This window comes from Mandrillus leucophaeus, unplaced genomic scaffold (genome assembly GCF_000951045.1).
Source record: "Mandrillus leucophaeus isolate KB7577 unplaced genomic scaffold, Mleu.le_1.0 Scaffold341, whole genome shotgun sequence".
In the NCBI taxonomy this organism is placed as follows: domain Eukaryota; kingdom Metazoa; phylum Chordata; class Mammalia; order Primates; family Cercopithecidae; genus Mandrillus; species Mandrillus leucophaeus.
In genome coordinates this window covers 2187945-2205221 of record NW_012103599.1, presented here as the reverse complement: position 1 = coordinate 2205221, position 17277 = coordinate 2187945, and the positions used below count along the sequence as shown (strand labels likewise).

The 17277-nt window shown below is 35.0% G+C and overlaps 1 protein-coding gene across 3 annotated transcripts in view; it reads right to left on the bottom strand.

The window, feature by feature from the left end:
* The window catches only part of EFCAB7 (EF-hand calcium binding domain 7), a 59248-nt gene that overhangs the window by 8249 nt on the left and 33722 nt on the right, over window positions 1–17277 (bottom strand). The window contains exons 11-14 of one of the 3 annotated variants that reach the window (XM_011988940.1): window positions 14940–15088; window positions 8617–8826; window positions 6046–6153; window positions 4503–4759 (exon numbers count right to left, since the gene is read on the bottom strand). In XM_011988940.1, the coding sequence (XP_011844330.1) occupies window positions 4685–4759; window positions 6046–6153; window positions 8617–8826; window positions 14940–15088 (542 nt within the window). In that variant the 3' untranslated portion in view covers window positions 4503–4684. Of the gene's footprint in view, window positions 1–4502; window positions 4760–6045; window positions 6154–8616; window positions 8827–14939; window positions 15089–17277 lie in introns of those variants that run through there. The other 2 variants (XM_011988939.1, XM_011988941.1) reach the window with 2 other exon arrangements.

Sequence of the window (17277 nt, the reverse complement as noted above, 5' to 3'; positions counted from 1 at the left end):
GCCAGGCTGGTCTTGAACTCCTGACCTCAGGTGACCCACCCACCTCGGCCTCCCAAAGTGCTGGGATTACAGGCATGAGCCACCTCGCCCGACCAAGAGTACTTATTATTAAAGTACAAACTGACTTTGGTCAAATATCACAAATATAGGCAGCTTGTGAATTACTCATAAGAATTGAGGGTATCTTATTCATTTCCTTACATAGTACTAGCCATGGGTAACAAGTACAGACACTTAAAACCAACCAAAGTTCTTTGCCCCCCTCAGACTTTGTTATTTTTTGTTTGTTGTTGTTGTTGTTGTTTTTGAGACAGGGTCTCGCTCTTGTCGCCCAGGCTGGAATGCAATGATGCGATCTCAGCTCACTGCAACCTCTGCCTCCAGGGTTCAAGCGATTTTCCTGCCTCAGTCTCCCAAGTAGCTGGGATTACAGGCGCCTGCCACCACGCCCAGCTAATTTTTATATTTTTAGTAGAGACAGAGTTTCACCACGTTGGCCAGGCTGGTCTCGAACTCCTGACCTCAAGTGATCTGCCAGCCTCGGCCTCCCAAGTGCTGAGATGACAGGCGTGAGCCACCGTGTCTGGCCTACCCCTCAGACTTTCAATAATGATTCCTGGAGTTCCTGGCTCACACATTACCTTACCACGTGAATCTCATCTATATCCTCTAAATCAGGTCCACTATGTGCTTTATTTTTCCTCAAATCATTACACAGTTCTTTTTTCCCCCAGAAATTAAGCTAGGCTAAGCATCAAAGATAGGCTTTATAAGACTACGTAAAGATAGCAGGGCTAATTTTGAATGCTTTTAAACTTGCAAACTCATGAAGACTCATTAGTAATGAGAAGAAGGCTTAGTATCCACGTTATAGATTAGAATATGTTCTCTAATAAGAATGAGTGGTGGCTGGGGTCTGTGTCTCATGCCTGTAATCAATCTCAGCACTTTGAGAGGCCAAGGCACCCAACTGCTTGACCCCAGGAGTTTTAGAGCAGCCTGGGCAACATGGCAAAACCCTGCCTCTACAACAACAACAAAAAAAAAAAAAAAAAAAAAAAAAACCAGCTGGGCGTGGTAGCGCGGGCCTGTAGTACCAGCTACTGGGAAGGCTGAGGTGGAAGAATCACCTGAGCCCAGAAAATCAAGGCTGCAGTGAGCTGAGATCGCACCTACTGCAGTCCAGCCTGAGTGACAGAGCAAGACTCTGTCTCAACAAAAATGGGTGTTATATGCCTGGATATGCATATAGCCATAGTGGCCAATACAGTTTGCCAAAAGTAGTCTTAGAAGTCATAAAGGACCTAACACAGTGCAGAGAAATATAATACTATCCATCTCTCTAATAAATAAAATAATATGCTCACCCTCTGGTGGCCAAAATCGGAAATACACATCCATTTTCCTGGGTTATATTCAAAATATTAGTGTAGTATACATTAAGTTTCTGCTTCATATTTAACCTAAATCAAAAAGATTTTAAAAGAAGGCCATTGACTTTTTCAAAAAAATTTCTACCCCAATATCTAATGTAAAATCAACAAAATTACTAAATAAGAATATGGCATGGCTCATATATATATATATAAAAAACAGTACTTGATACTTAACCTTTAAATTTGTTTTAAAATATTAGAACTATAAAACATTAAAGTTGGAAGGAGTTACAGTGATCATGTAAGTCTATAACTTAAAACTGCATGTTAGATAAATTTTTTTTAATTTGCTAATGAAATAAAAACATCTGGGTAAAGAGAATTGAATAGTAATAAGATTTAATTTTTATATTTCTAGTTTTAATTTATAAATATGCTAAAGAACTCAGAAATATTCATACATGTACATTCATTTTAATTTTCTACTCATTTTATCCAACTATCTTTCCAATATTCATTTTATATCTATTACAGTTTCTATGGTATATGCTAGGTTTTAACTCTTCTGTTTTCAACCTAGTCAAAGGTACAGATAAATGAACACCAATTCAAATATGATAGTGCTACACCAAAGGGTGAGTACTAAGTGTTAGTACCATCAAAGTAGTTGGTCAGAAGAGTAATCAGGAAAGGATTTTTGGGAAGAGTGACATATTCACTGATGTCTGGAGGAAGAAGAGGGGACAGGGAGGCAAAAAGGAAATGTTACATACAAAGGTAGGAGAGATGTGGAAATTGAGAGAATATAGAAGTTTGGGTGAAAAAAAATAGTCAAAGGTGAAAAGAAAATCTGAAGAATGTGGTGTCTCCAAAAGATCAACAATGTCTAACACTGGAGGGGAGACTTTATAATATCCTCCAGATTTAATAACAAGAAAGTTATTGATGTCCTGGGAGGGAGCAACCACTGTTTGGTAACTCAGTGGAAACAGTGAGTGGGAGTCAAGAAAGTGGGCATAACAATGTGAACAATTCTTTTCATGTCCCTTTGCTGTGACAGGGAGGACAGAAATAAGATGATAGAAAGAGATGGGGAATGAGAGGCTTCTTAAAGAGTCTCAAATATGTATAAATAATAATGGGGGAAAGCCAATACTGAGGGAATGTTTGTAGATAAAATTCGTTCCCTGGGGAGTTTTAATGGGCACACTGAGGAGACAGGCAGGGATGGAATCTGGAACACAGAAGAGATCTGACACATCTAGATGTCTTTTTTTTCTTTGAGAGAGCCTCACTCTGTCACCCAGGCTGGAGTGCAGTGGTGTAATCTCAGCCCACTGCAACCTCTGCCTCGGGCTCAAGTGATCCTCCCACCTCAGCCTCCTGGGTAGCTGGAACTACAAGTGTGCACCACCACTCCTGGCTAATTTTTGTATTTTTTGTAAAGACAGGGTTTTGCCATGTTGCTCAGGCTGGTCCCAAAAACTCCTAGTTAAAGCAATCCTCTGGCCTCAGTCTCCCAAAGTGCTGGGATTATAGGCAGAAGCCACCATGCCCAGCCCATCTAGATGTCTTTTTAGTAAGGCTGGATAATGTGCTTTTAAAATTAAACCATATGCAAAATTACCTTTGAAAATAACATGGTCAATCTGTGCAAAACTGCCCTGAAAAAAGGAAGCACCACACAAACTTAAAGAAAACATTCTTACATGTCAATCAATTATATTTGGGGGGTTACAGAATTACTACCAACCTATGAGTCAAGTATTTGAGGACTTGAATTAAGTTTTTCTGGATATTCTAGTACCACAGTGCTCAAGTAATCTTCAAAAAGTAATTTACTTAAAGATACAAAAAAAAAAAAAATGTAACCTAGTTTGTATTCATTATATAGCTGATTCCCTTGGGTTTTCATTTACTTGGAAGAAAGTTTAATTTGAAACAAAATATCTTTGTCTTTTCTAGTGACTAGTTGAAAATAGAATGATTAAGACAGTATGTTTGTTTTTTCCCTGTAATAAGTGAGTAATGAAAAGGTGGGGAAAAGGCCTGATACGTCTAAGTGATGACAGTGGTGGAAGGTAAGTCTTAAATGCTCATTATTCCTTTTCTTGAGTTTTTATGATCCAGTATACCACTATATGTCACCTGTCGTCCTATTATAAAAACTCCTTTACAATTTGGGACATAGATAACAATTTCATTGTATGCTTTTAGTATCACAGCCAGGTAATTAATTTCTTGTAACTCAATACGTTGTGAAATAGAATATATGATCACATTTATTAGACTTACAAGGCATTTAGCAATTAATAAAATGTTTTCACATTTCATTACTTTTAAAGACACATCATCTGAAGAATTCAAACTGCTAGATGATAACCCATTTTATGGATAGCTAAATCAAGGGTTAAAAACCCAAATGACATCTAAACTATGTGCTAATATGTACTGGGTACAAAAATAATATACTGCCATAATGGTATTGATATTTCAAAAGCTGAAATTTACTGGCACGTATTCTGTTACTGATATTGTCATACAGTTATGAATTGTTTAATATAATTGTTCATACCCTGTACTTCTTTATTAAATGTAACATAAATTTAATTCCTATTATTTCATAATATATTTAATTAAAAGCAATCCACAAATAAATTCATGAAAGTTTACTATTAGAACAAAATATTCCTACTATTGTCATTAGATTTTGGCTTCTTTACATAAAAATAAATTTTTCCAAATTTTGCTTTAATTTCTTTTGTGTGATAGGAAAACTAAATGGCTACTTTGTATTTACCTTTTATTTATTTATCTTTTTTAGAGACATGCTTGAGTGCAGTGGTATGACAATAGCTCACTGCAGACTCAAACTTTTGGACTCAAGTAATCCTCCTGCCTCAGCCTCATAAAGTGCTGGTATTACAGGCATCAGCCACCACACCTGGCCAGTTTTTGTTTTGTTTTGTTTTGTTTTGTTTTTAAGAGTACAAAAACCTAAAGTATAGAGGATTTTGCCGAATGTGTTGAATACTACTTTAAAAAATCTTACCCATAATTTTATTGACTTAACTATTCAAAAATAAAATGTGCTTAGATTTCCTACTAAATAAGAACACTACACAATGAAAGCATTACGTATATTTTAATAATAAGGTACATAGCATTGACATAAAATGAAAATGCATATAAATTGAATAGATTATTATTTCGGTACATCAGTTAAATTAAGTAGCATTTAGTTGTTTAATAAATAACAGGCTAAATCTGAAATAATTCTTAGTTTGGTAAGTTCTAAGTATAATTATTTAAGAAATAAGAGAATATATACAATAATATATCCATTCTTGTCGTTCATTCAGAGGCATTACATGTTGACAAACCTGCATATAAAAATAGAAAGCTTTTATTCTCTTTTTATATATTGTTATTTTTGGCTAATTTTTAAATAGGACAACGTTTCTAGGCCTTGTATGAGAATATCCCTGTACAGATAAAATTCTACAATATTTGTCCTTAGCAGAGACTAGCAATCTATGATCTGAGGTCTAACAGGATAATCCAGTCTAAATTCTACCCTAATATAGTAGCTGTCAGTTGGTGTGTGTGAATGTGGGTAGAGTGGTAGAAAGAGGAGAAAATATCCTTTCCTTGCTAAGCCTAGAGCATTTTCTAAAATCTTAATTGGAGAAACAGAAAAGATAATCTCTTTATCCTGTTCCGGAATATTTTAGGATTTAATGGACAGTATGGAAATAGAAAGGGTAAGAATAGGAAGCTTTTTCCTTTCTCCCTTCACTTGCCCAGTAGGTAGCTCTATTGATCTGTCCCTGCCTTTGAACTCCTGGCTAAATCAGAAACCCAGAGTTCTGCTAACACTGGAACTATAGCTGTTTTCTAGCTCTTGACTTACTTACTTATCTAAAACTCAGAGGCATTTTCCTTCTCAGGATACTTTAGAAAATCTTAATAATGCAGATAAAAAGCATTTTGGGTTATCAAAATTCTTATTAATACTTTACATTTCTATATGATGTAAAAAACTACTTTCATGTACATCATTTTAATCTTTACATTAACTTTGTGAAGTACATAAAACTAGTAACATTATCTTTTTTTTTTTTTTGAGACGGAGTCTTACTCTTGTCGCCCAGGCTGGAGTGCGATGGCGTGATCTCGGCTCACTGCAACCTCCATCTCCCAGGTTCAAGCGATTCTCCTGCCTCAGCCTCCTGAGTAGCTGGGATTACAGGCGTCTGCCACCACGCCTGGCTAATTTTTGTATTTTTGTAGAGACGGGGTTTCACCATGTTGGCCAGGCTGGTCACGAACTCCTGACCTCAGGTGATCCAGCCGCCTCGGCCTCCCAAAGTGCTGGGATTACAGGCGTGAGCCACTGCGTCCAGCCTAGTGATATTATCTTAATTTTACATTTAAAGAGACTGGAACATAGAAGTAAATGAACTTCCCATAGTCACTCAAACAAACAGTGACAGAACTGGATTAGAACCAAAGTCTCCTGTCTCTGAGTGTAGAATGATACTGATACAAATATACTTAAAATAATTTTCCACTCCATTTTGTATCTACATGTTTACTCATAGCATTAATAGGAAATTTTTTTCAAAGACATAAAACAAAAGGCTTTAATTAGAAAATAATACATTACCATTGTAGATTTGGGTCCCACTTCTACTGCAAATATGTTGAGTCCTCTGTTGTTTACGCAGTTTTTACTTAGCTCATTGTTGATGTGAATAATCACTTTCTCATCTGACTATAAAAAAAAAAGTTTCATAAGTTGCTAGTCCTTTCTTTAATTACAGACAAATATAAGCCTCAGAATAAACCCTGAAATTCTGTTTTAACATCATATAGTGCACTACAAATTTATACAATTTGGCTGCTTCTTTCAACTTTGTTTCTGTTACTTTTTCTCATTTTCTTTCCAATTTGTCACCATTTATATAAACTTTTTCTTTTAAATGTGACTTAAATTTACTCACCTTTTAATCTTCATTCCCAGGGTATTATGGATACTAGGGTCACATTATTTCATCCTTGACTTAGGATAGCAATAGTCTGTTTCTTTTGTTGTTATCTCTAGTTTTTTCAACTTCCATTCATTTTAATACTACCTTCCAACTAATGTGTCTAAAACATCTTTTTACTCCTTCATTCACAATATATAAATATATTTATTATCAACTTTGTATCGGGCATTGTTTTAGAGTCTAGGTGCACTGAGATAAAAGATAGAATTACTGACTCCTAGCTCACACCCTAGGGGAGACAGACAAATAAAATGACAATTACAGAACACTGCTGAGTCTTGTAATAGAGGAATTTAGAAGGATCTATAGAAACACAGAAGATGAACATTAGCTTGGACTGGGGTTTCAAGGAAGACTTTTTGGAAGAAGTGATAACTGAGATAATAGACAATGGCCTCTAGGATGGACAGGGAACAAGGGAAAGCAGAATGACGCTGATAAATGGGAAATATGCAGGAATCAAACTATTCCCCTAGTAAGAATCTGCGATCATACCCTAATGACTACTAAGGGGGTAGTATAATGTTAGACTATCTGAATTTATTTCTCAAGTCTTCTACTACTTAGCTGTGTAATCATTTGCCAGTTATTTAACTGCTCTGTGCTTCAGTTTCCTGTTTGTAAAATGAGAATAGCACTTATCTCATAGGGTTGTTGTGAGAAGTAAATGCCTGGCACACAATAAGGTGTAAAATGTTAGCATTTTTATCACATTTTGGTGAAGAGAGTTGAATTTTCCTTGAGGAAAACAGAGGCAGAGAATTGAGAACTAATAGTTGATAGCAGAACAGAGGAGTTGGGGTAAGGTAGTGTGACTCCCTTCACCTTTTTAACCCTAATAAAATATAGAGGGCAGAAAGGGAACCATGATGGATTCTAGGAATCACCCTCTGAGGCACGATTGGTCCATTTGAAAACTGCAATCTACTAGGTGGGGACCCAAGCTTAGTTAATCAAGTTTAAACTCCTCTATCTCGTTTTCAAGATAACATATATAATTTGGATCCATTCTGTATGTTATTTACCTCCTAATCCTCCTTCAAATAAAGCTGTCCATTTCTGCAAAGCAGATATTCTCACTCTTTCCTTTATACTTCATATATACCCTTCCCCTTGTTTCTCCTTACACTGTTTCCCCTGCTTCTAAAGGCTGTCTGTCTGCATATCTAAATCCTAGTATCCTTCAATGCTCGAATCCCATATCACAGTTCCCTTCCCCCTCATAACAAATCCTTCCCCAACTTCTATGGTTCAAATTAACAACTACAAGAGAAACAGAATGAAACTCCTGTCACACACACAAACAGTATTACATTATGTAACGTTTAATTATTCTCTGATGTCTTTCGAGAGTATTAATTTTGTCTTTCCAATTATAGGCCATAAACTCCTTGAACACAGAGATCAAATTTTACATTTTCTGGTGGCTCCTACTGTGACTAAAATAGTTACATAATATATTCTCAGGTTGACTAAAAATGCCACCAAATTTTAAGTATTTTAAGAAATTTATGGCAGGCATAAAAATATGGCTCACCTAGCACCTAAAAGAAATAAGTCAACAGTACTGAGCACCTAGCCATCTTATATAAAGTTTTATGAAAATTTATAATTTCTAGAGAACTGGATATTTCTGACTAAGAATTTATGCTCTTATTCTCTTGACCTGTAATATCAATAGTATTAATAGCAGGGAAGAGAGCCAAAGGTAGAAATAATCAGCTTGATGAAAGTGGGTATTGGACAGTAGAATACATTTAGTTAGATTAAATAATGATAATCTATAGGATCTCTGCAAGGTTAGTGTAAAAAGCTGGGTTGAAATTTTTTTCTTTGTTTATAATATTTCTTTAAAACATGATATCTATTATTTAAATAGTTATGTATATGTAAAAATGTTTAGAAACAAACTAAATAAAATACTTTGTATCCAGATTGTGCTCTATTCGCATTGATACCCAAATGTTTAATTTTCCTAATATTTTAAGAGAAAAAAATTAGAAACCTTTAAAAACCATATAAAAATTATCACTCCCAGTTTGAGTTAGAAACCTGAGAAGAAAAAATAATTATACATTATAAACATGATAAATGTGATGGGATACTTAATTACCACGTAGGAATAGAGCAAGGAATTATTAGTAAGCTTTACAGCAAAATGAGGAAAACCACCTCATAATTGATACCTTGTTTTCAATAACTGACGTTATCCAGGTGTCACAACTGTAAGTATGCACGATTATATTTTCATAGCCATCCATTACTTTGGCATCACCCTTGCTAAGAACAGATTTACAAATGGCCTTCTCAAGTTGTCCACTACATGCCTCCATATGGACAGCTTTGATTTTTGGCTTGCATTTTTCTGCATAGATATCAATGACAAATGGACATGCCTGATAGGAAAAAAAAAAATCTTGTTTTAGCCTTTTGATAGAATTTTAAATAAATTATTAATATGTTACCATATAAGAAGATATGCTACACCTTCCAGCTTGTCCTTCTAATATACTTTGAGGAAAATTTTAGTACTATGAATTGAGTAATAAGCAAGCATGAAATCCTGACTTTTTAATAGAATATTAACTGATAATGTTCATAGAAAAGAAAAGAATAACCTCTAGCAAACCAGTAATACATTACCTTCTTTAAGCCATAATACCATCTCTCCATTTGGTTCAATGCTAACAAATACCATGTTATTTAATTATCTTTTCTAAGGTGAGGGCTACAGAAAGAATTCATCAAACAGTTCTAAAGAAATTATTACATTTACAATCGAAGCTTACTGCATGGACACAGAGCACTGACTAAAGTTTAATCTAAAAACACCTTTAAAATATGAGACCTAAAAATATTTTCTGCATTCAGAATGAAATTTTTCTAAGATCTACCTTAGTCTTTTTACCACAGCCTACAATGTGGTAAGAAGCCAACGTGATAAAGAGCCTTTGCCTCTCCATCCAACCTGGTCTCCTGTGTCTCTATGCATCAGCTATCCTGATCTTTCAGATCCTAGAGCAAATGAAGCCCTTCATACATAGTGTTCTCTCCACTTGGAAGATTATCCTCATGCATTTTCACATGGGTACCTTGTCCTCCCACTTCAGGTTAAAGCTTAAGTGCCACCTCCGCAGAGGGATCTGCTCTGGCCACTTCAATCTCCCTCACTCCCCCACTGTTTTCTGTTCTCTACTTCAGCCTTTGAGCTGTTTCAGAACACCTTGGAAATTTTTTTTTTTTTTTGAGATGAAGTTTTGTTCTTGTCGCCCAGGCTGCAGTGCAGTGGTGTGGTCCTGGCTCACTGCAACTTCTGCCTCCTGGGTTCAAGTGATTCTCCTGCCTCAGCCTCCCGAGTAGCTGGGATTACAGGTGCCCGCCACCACATCCGGCTAATTTTTGTATTTTTAGTAGAGACAAGGTTTCGCCATGTTGGCTAGGCTGGTCTTGAACTCCTGACCTCAGGTGATCCGCCTGCCTCGGCCTCCCAAAGCGCTGGGATGACAGGCGTGAGCCACTGCGCCTGGCCGATATAATTTTAATTAATTAATCATTCTCCGTGGCATATAAATTTCATAAGGGCAGGACCTTTGACTATTTTATTCATCTTTGTATCCTCAGTGCCTCTTTCCTGCAGTTATCACATAGTAGGTATTCAATAAGTATTTGTTGAATAACTGAATAAATTCACAAATTGGTGGTCATCTTTTAAGGAAATAAAAGAAAGAAGTCTGAAGTTAATTTTAGTAGACCATAAACAGAAATTTTTGTTTTTAAAAATATTTTAATCAACTTCAACCTTTGGCAATAATAAATTTGCCTTTTTAAAAGAAATAGTAGAATGAAAAATCATTGCACTGAAAAGAAGACCTGGGTTGATTTTTCATACACATCACCTCTGTAAAAATTTTTAAAGATTATTTACAATAATTATGAGTATGACATTTTTAAAGGTTTATTTGTTCAGTACTAGTAAATTCTGGTAATATTCTGCCATTTTTAAGTCATGGCTATCAGTTTTATTCAACCAAAGAGGATCAATATTTGAATATTCACTGAAAGTAAAACATCTTAAAAGGTCCATGTTAAAACATATTCTCTAATTTTTTTTCTTTTTTTTTTTTACACTTTTAAGTTCAGGGGTACATGTGCAGATTTGTTACACAGGTAAACATGTGTCATAGGAGTTTGTTGTACAGATTATTTCATCACCCAGGTATTAAGCCTAGTACCCATTCGTTATTTTTCCTGATCCTCTCCCTCCTTGTACTCTTCACCCTCTGATAGGCCCTAGTGTACGTTGTTCCCCTGTATGTGCCCATGTGTTCTCATTATTTAGCTCCCACTTATAAATGAGAACATGTCGCATTTGGTTTTCAGTTCCTGCATTAGTCTGCTAAGAATAATGGCTTCCAGCTCCATCCATGTCCCCGCAAAGGACATGACCTCATTCTTTTTTATGGCTGCATAGTATCCCATGGTGTATATTTACCACATTTTCTTTATCCTGTTTTCCACTGATGGGCATTTAGGTTAATTCCATGTCTTTGCTATTGTGAATAGTGCTGCAATGAACATACATGTGTATGTGTCTTTATAAAACAATTTACATTCCTTTAGGTGTATATCCAGTAATAGGATTGCTGGGTTAAATATTTGTCTTTAGGTCTTTGAGGAATCACCACACTGTCTTCCACAATGGTTGAACTCATGTACACTCGCACCAACAGTGTATAAGCATTCCTTTTTCTCCACAATCTCACCAGCACCTTTTGTTTTTTGACTTTTTAATAATGGCCATTCGGACTGGTGTGAAATGGTATTTCATTGTGGTTTTGATTTGCATCTCTCTAATGATCAGTGATGTCGAACTTTTTTTCATATGATTGTTGGCTGCATGTATATCTTCGTTTGAAGTGTCTGTTCATTTGCTCACTTTTTAATGGAATTTTTTTTCTTGTAAATTTGTTGAAGTTCTTTATAGATATTGGATATTAGACCTTTGTCAGATGCATAGTTTGCAAAAATTTTCTCCCATTCTGTAGGTTGTCTATTTACTCTGTTGATAGTTTCTTTTGCTGCACAGCTCTTTAATTTAATTAGATCCCATTTGTCAATTTTTGCTTTTGTTGCAATTGCTTATGGCATCTTCACCATGAAATCTTTCCCCATGGCTATGTCTTGAATGGTATTGCCTAGGTTGTCTCCCAGAGTTTTTACACTTTTGGATTTTACATTTCAGTCTTTAATCCATCTTGAGTTAACTTTTGTATATGGTGTAAGAAAAGGGTCCAGTTTCTATCTTCTGCATATGGCTAGCCAGTTATCTCAGCACCATTTATTGAACAGAGAATCCTTTCCCCATTGTTTGCTTTTGTCAAGTTTGTCAAAGATCAAACAGGTGTAGGTGTGCAGTCTTATTTCTGAATGTTCTATTCTGTTCCATTGGTCTATATGTTTGTTCTTGTACCAGTTTTGGTTACTGTAGCCCTGTAGTACTGTAGCCCTGTAGTATGCTGTTTTGGTTACTGTAGCCCTGTAGTATAGTTTGAAATTAGGTAGTGTGATGCCTCCAGCTTTGTTCTTTTTGCTTAGGATTGCCTTGGCTATTCAGGCTCTTTTTTGGTTCCATATGAATTTTAAAATATTTTTTTCTAGTTCTGTAAAGAATGCCAATGGTAGTTTCGTGGGAATATCATTGAATCTATAAATTGCTTTGGGCAGTATGGCCATTTTAATGATATTGATTCTTCCTATCTATGAGCATCGAATATTTTTCCATTTGTTTGTGTCATCTCTGATTTCTTTGAGTAGTAGTTTGTAGTTCTCCTTGTAGAGATTGCTGGCCCCCCTTGTTCACTGTACTCCTAGGTGTTTTATTCTTTTTGTGGCAATTGTGAATGGGAGTTCTTTCGTGATTTGGCTCTCAACCTGACTATTGTGGGTATATAGGAATACTAGTGATTTTTGCACATTCTAAAATTTTTAAATTAAAATCTTATCACCTCTAAAAGAGTTGCCCTATAGTTTTATTATTTTTTCTTTTCATGGGCTTGGTGTTTTATTTACTTATTTTCTTTATCCCACTAACTTAATATAGGAAGCAAACAACAAGCAAGAAAACTATTAACTGTAAATTATTCATTGTAAAACTATTAACAATATATGTGATAAGGAAGATGGGGAAGACTGTAATAATAAAACCTAGATTATGGGATGCTACTTAAATTTAGCACAATATTTAGCTCTCAACTACCTGTTAATCCATAAGAAAGGGAAATAGAAAGTCATGTAGTGCTTAAACTTTAAAAAAGAAAGTAAATTCTCCCAGTTCTGAATCTAGAAAGAAATTAATATCATGAAATTCTATTTTAAAAAGGAAAACAGAAAAGAAAAAAAAGGGGCAAAACTAAACATGTAAGTTTTACCTATCAAATTCAGTAAAAGAGCAACTATTCAGTTACAGTGATAAAGAGGCAATGCCCTTATAAAGAAGTTATATTGCTCTTTAACAGAGGATCTTCATAGGCTGATACAGTGAATGTGTAATCTATAATTCTACAGCCTAAATTAGAGAATTTAATAAGGAAAAATAAAGAAATAAGTAATAAGAATTTAATGAGAAACAATAAAGAAATTTAGTAAGAAAAAAGGTTTTAAATCTGTTCAACTGATCAGGAACAGCTCTACTTCAATTAACATACTTATGTTAGGCAACCAGTATCAGCTCCTCACTTTTGAAAGTCAGGCAATCAGAGATGGATTCACATGCGTAAATACACTGCTGAGTGCCAACTAATCAACAGTCTCATCCAAGTAACCGTGCTTCCACAGATACTATTAACTCATTTACGCCTCTAAAAGCCAGGCAATCCTTGAATTCCATGCTTCCCCCAAACCCTATATAAGTGAGCATTCTGCTCTTAGTGGAGAGACTGTGCCTGGCCAGCATAGCTCTCCTTTATAGTAAGCAATAAATTCAGCTTTGTCTTTTTATTTCAGTTCCTGAGTGGCAGTCTGATCATCATCTATTGATACTTTCCAATGTATACTGTATTTTTTTTTACCTTTTGAATTTAAATGATACAAATATATTATCTACTCAATAAATAAATAAAATTTAAATTAAATTAAATGTTAGCTCAGAAATCCTTCTTGCTTATAGTTTCAAAGGTAAATGACATCAGTAACTGCAGTAAAAAGTGTTAAATTGCTCTTAACTAATTTTCCTATTAAACAACAACATGGGTAGCACAATCAATATTGTTCATAGATTAGATACTGATTTTACATATGGTAAAAATGTGGGAGTCATTGACTGTTAGGCTAAAGTAGGATATAAATAGTTACTGTAACTATTCACCTCCTATTTCTAAAAGTGGGAAAACAATAGAGAACCTCTCAGAAAGCAGGTTAATGAAGGTCTTGAATGATGTCAAAACTAGAAATGAAACCAAAGTCTAAATGTATCTAAAACAAAATTTGTCAAAGTTAGTATTGCTCTCCTAAGTTGATTAAAGTACGGAAAAAGGACAAACACTATTTTTAATTTTAAGAGTATAAACAAATGTATTGTTATCTAACTTGTGGCCTGAAATGGAAACTCTTAAATTCTGTATTTTAAATCTGACATATAAATATAGAAATTAGCCTGGGTAAAACAGTGAGATCCCCATCTCTACAAAAAAAAAAAAAAGTTAAAAAATTAGCTGGGCATGGGGGCATGCACCTGTAGTCCTAACTACTCAGAAGGCTGAGGCAGGAGGCTCACTTGAGCCCAGGAGGTCGATGCTGCAGTGAGCTATGATTGTGCCACTATACTCCGGCTAGGGTGACAGAGTAAGACCTTGTCTCAAATTTTAAAAAATATATATGTTCAATAAATATTTGTTGCATGAAAGAAAAAAAATATATATATATATAATTTAACGAAGACCTAATTTTTAAATTTTTATTACCCCATGATTTATTATGAGTCCTATTCAACTTCTATACCTATCATGTTAATGATAATAATGATGATGATAGCTGATACATACACAGTGCTTTGTATGAGCCAGCCACTGTTCCAAGTATTTTACAAATATTAACCCCAAAAGTACCCTTTATAAAAGGTCAGAAATCCAAGGTGTAATACAGATACATTCTCCTTATTCTAAGAGAGACTTTACACTGTTAAGACAAATTGTTTCCCTATATAAATGAGACTTTAGTAACTCAAATTGCCTTTTCCAATTTTAATTTTTTTAATATCAAATTTTTTCTTGCATATTATGTGTTTAAACTCTTTTGTCTTTGAATTATTTTAATGTTGGCAGTAACTAAATTTCAGGTGAGAACAAGAACTTGTATAAACTAACAGAAACATGTTGTTGCACCCAGGATTCATTCATATACTAAAGTTCAAAGATGTGGGTGCCCAATTCAAAAGTTATATGTCAGGAAAATGTTCATAAAGTAAAATATTATGTACACTAAACCCACTGGCAAAACTTTAAGAATACTTTACCTCTGTCAACTCCAGAGCTTTATTGTAGCCCATAGAGTGTAGAGTTACCCAAAGGTCACAAGGATCTCCTTCTCGATCATTAGCTTCCATTAGATTCAAATCCATAAATCCTTGTCTTGTTAGTTCATTCCTCTTTGTATCAAAATTATCTGTTTAAACAAGCAAAAGTTTTTTCTTACATAATTTAAAAATTCATAACTTTAATAAAATGTCTATGATATATTATTATTCATAGATATTTATTTTAAAAGAGGCCTATGAATCTATGAGCAGTATAGAAGTGGAATAAAAATGGCTCAAAACATAACTCAGCATAGATACATCATAGTACACAATTTCGTTTTTCAACAAATCCTGAAATTATAAATAGAGCAAATATATTCTAAAATTAGAGGAAACTGTAATATTTCTGGATAAATTCCAATCTGCCTGCCTATTTAGAGCATACATTGTTATATAAAATGCTTCATATGTATTTGCCACTTAAAGTCAGCAGAAACTGGATGAATTTGATATAATACTCCCCAAACTACTAGGGTTTCAGAAATAAAGATATAAATAGTGTCATATTTAAGATTACTATATGCCTGATTCCTCTAATTTTAGCTAAATTGTCCCTGAGTCTTGAAAGACAGATAGATAATGGGGAGCACTTTGGAATCCATGAATCAACCACATTTTCCCAGGTAAGTCTATGCCCATTTTAACACTAATTACGAACAAAACTAAATTTACCTAGAAGTATCTAGACATGTATAATTCCTGAATTTGTCTGTAAGATGGATAATAAGTAGTTATTTATTATGGATATTTTATTAGCTATCCTACAACAGGGAAGATTTTATTTCCCAACTCCCATCTATAATATACCCAAGGGAAATGGGTACTTTTATTTGAGATAGCATCTCTTTTGTATGCATTATTGTGAGAAAAGCAGCAGAGACATAACTGTCTAAAACTGGCTGACTGATTTAATAGCTTAAAACATTTAGAAGCCAGGCGCAGTGACTCATGCCTGTAATTCCAGCACTTTGGGAGGCCGAGGCAGGTGGATCGCCTGAGCTCAGGAGTTCGAGACCAGCCTGGCCAACATGGCAAAACCCCGTCTCTACTAAAAATACAAAAAATTAAATTAGCCCAGCATGCTGGCACACACCTGTAGTCTCAGCTGCTCGGGAGGCTAAGGCAGAGAATCACTTGAGCCCGGAAGGCGGAGGTTGCAGTAAGCTGAGACTGTGCCACTGTACTACAGCCTAGATGACAGAGCGAGACTCTGTCTCAAAAAAAAAAAAAAAAAAAGTTTAGAGTTGAAAGTTATTCATGTTTTTTAAGGGGAAAAAAATAAATGCAGATTAAATTCAATCGTGAAGAGAAACAGTAACACAAAAATCAAGGTTAGAGCTACTATGTAGAAAAGCAAGATGAAAAAGATTATTTGATATATAATATAAATACATTAAAAAACATATCTAGATACTGTACTATAGAGACTATCAAAAACTAATCTACCTTTTAAAACTTAAAATTCTCAATCCTCATTAATTTTTTAAAAATTTATTAACACTTGACTCTAAGACTTACTATAAAGCTACAGTAATCAAGATAGTGTGGTAATGGTGAAAGAATGATGAATACATCAATGGAACAGAATAGAGAGCCCAGAAATAGACTGACACAAATATATTCAACTGATATTTGACAAAGGAGCAAAGGCAATTCAATGGAGAAAGGATAGTCCTTTGTGTATGATATTGTAATGGTGGATACATGACGTTATATATTTGTCAAAATCCATAGACCTATACAAGACAAGAGTGAACCCTCCAGGGGTTTGAGACCAGCCTGGGCAACATGGTGAAACTCATCTCAACAAAAAATTACAAAAATTAGCTGGGTGTGGTGGCACACACCTGTAGTCCTAGCTACTCAGGAGGCTAACGTGAGAGGATCACTTGAGCCCGGAGGCAGGGGTTGCCGTGAGTCGAGATCATACCACTGCACTCCATCCTGGCTAACAGAGCAACTCTATCTTAAACAAACAAAAAGCGTGAACCTAATGTAAACTATGAACTTTAGTTAATAATTATGTATCAATATTCACTCATCAATTGTAACAAAGGTACCATACAAATGCAAGATGTGAATAATAGGGAAAACTTGTGGGTGAGGGTGAGGAGGAATATATGGATATATTTCTTTTTTTTTTTTTTTTTTTTTTTGAGACAGAGTCTCACTCTGTCACCCAGGCTGGAGTGCAGTGGCATGATATCGGCTCACTACAACCTTCACCTCCCAAGCTCAAGTGATTCTCCTGCCTCAGCCTCCCAAGTAGCTGGGA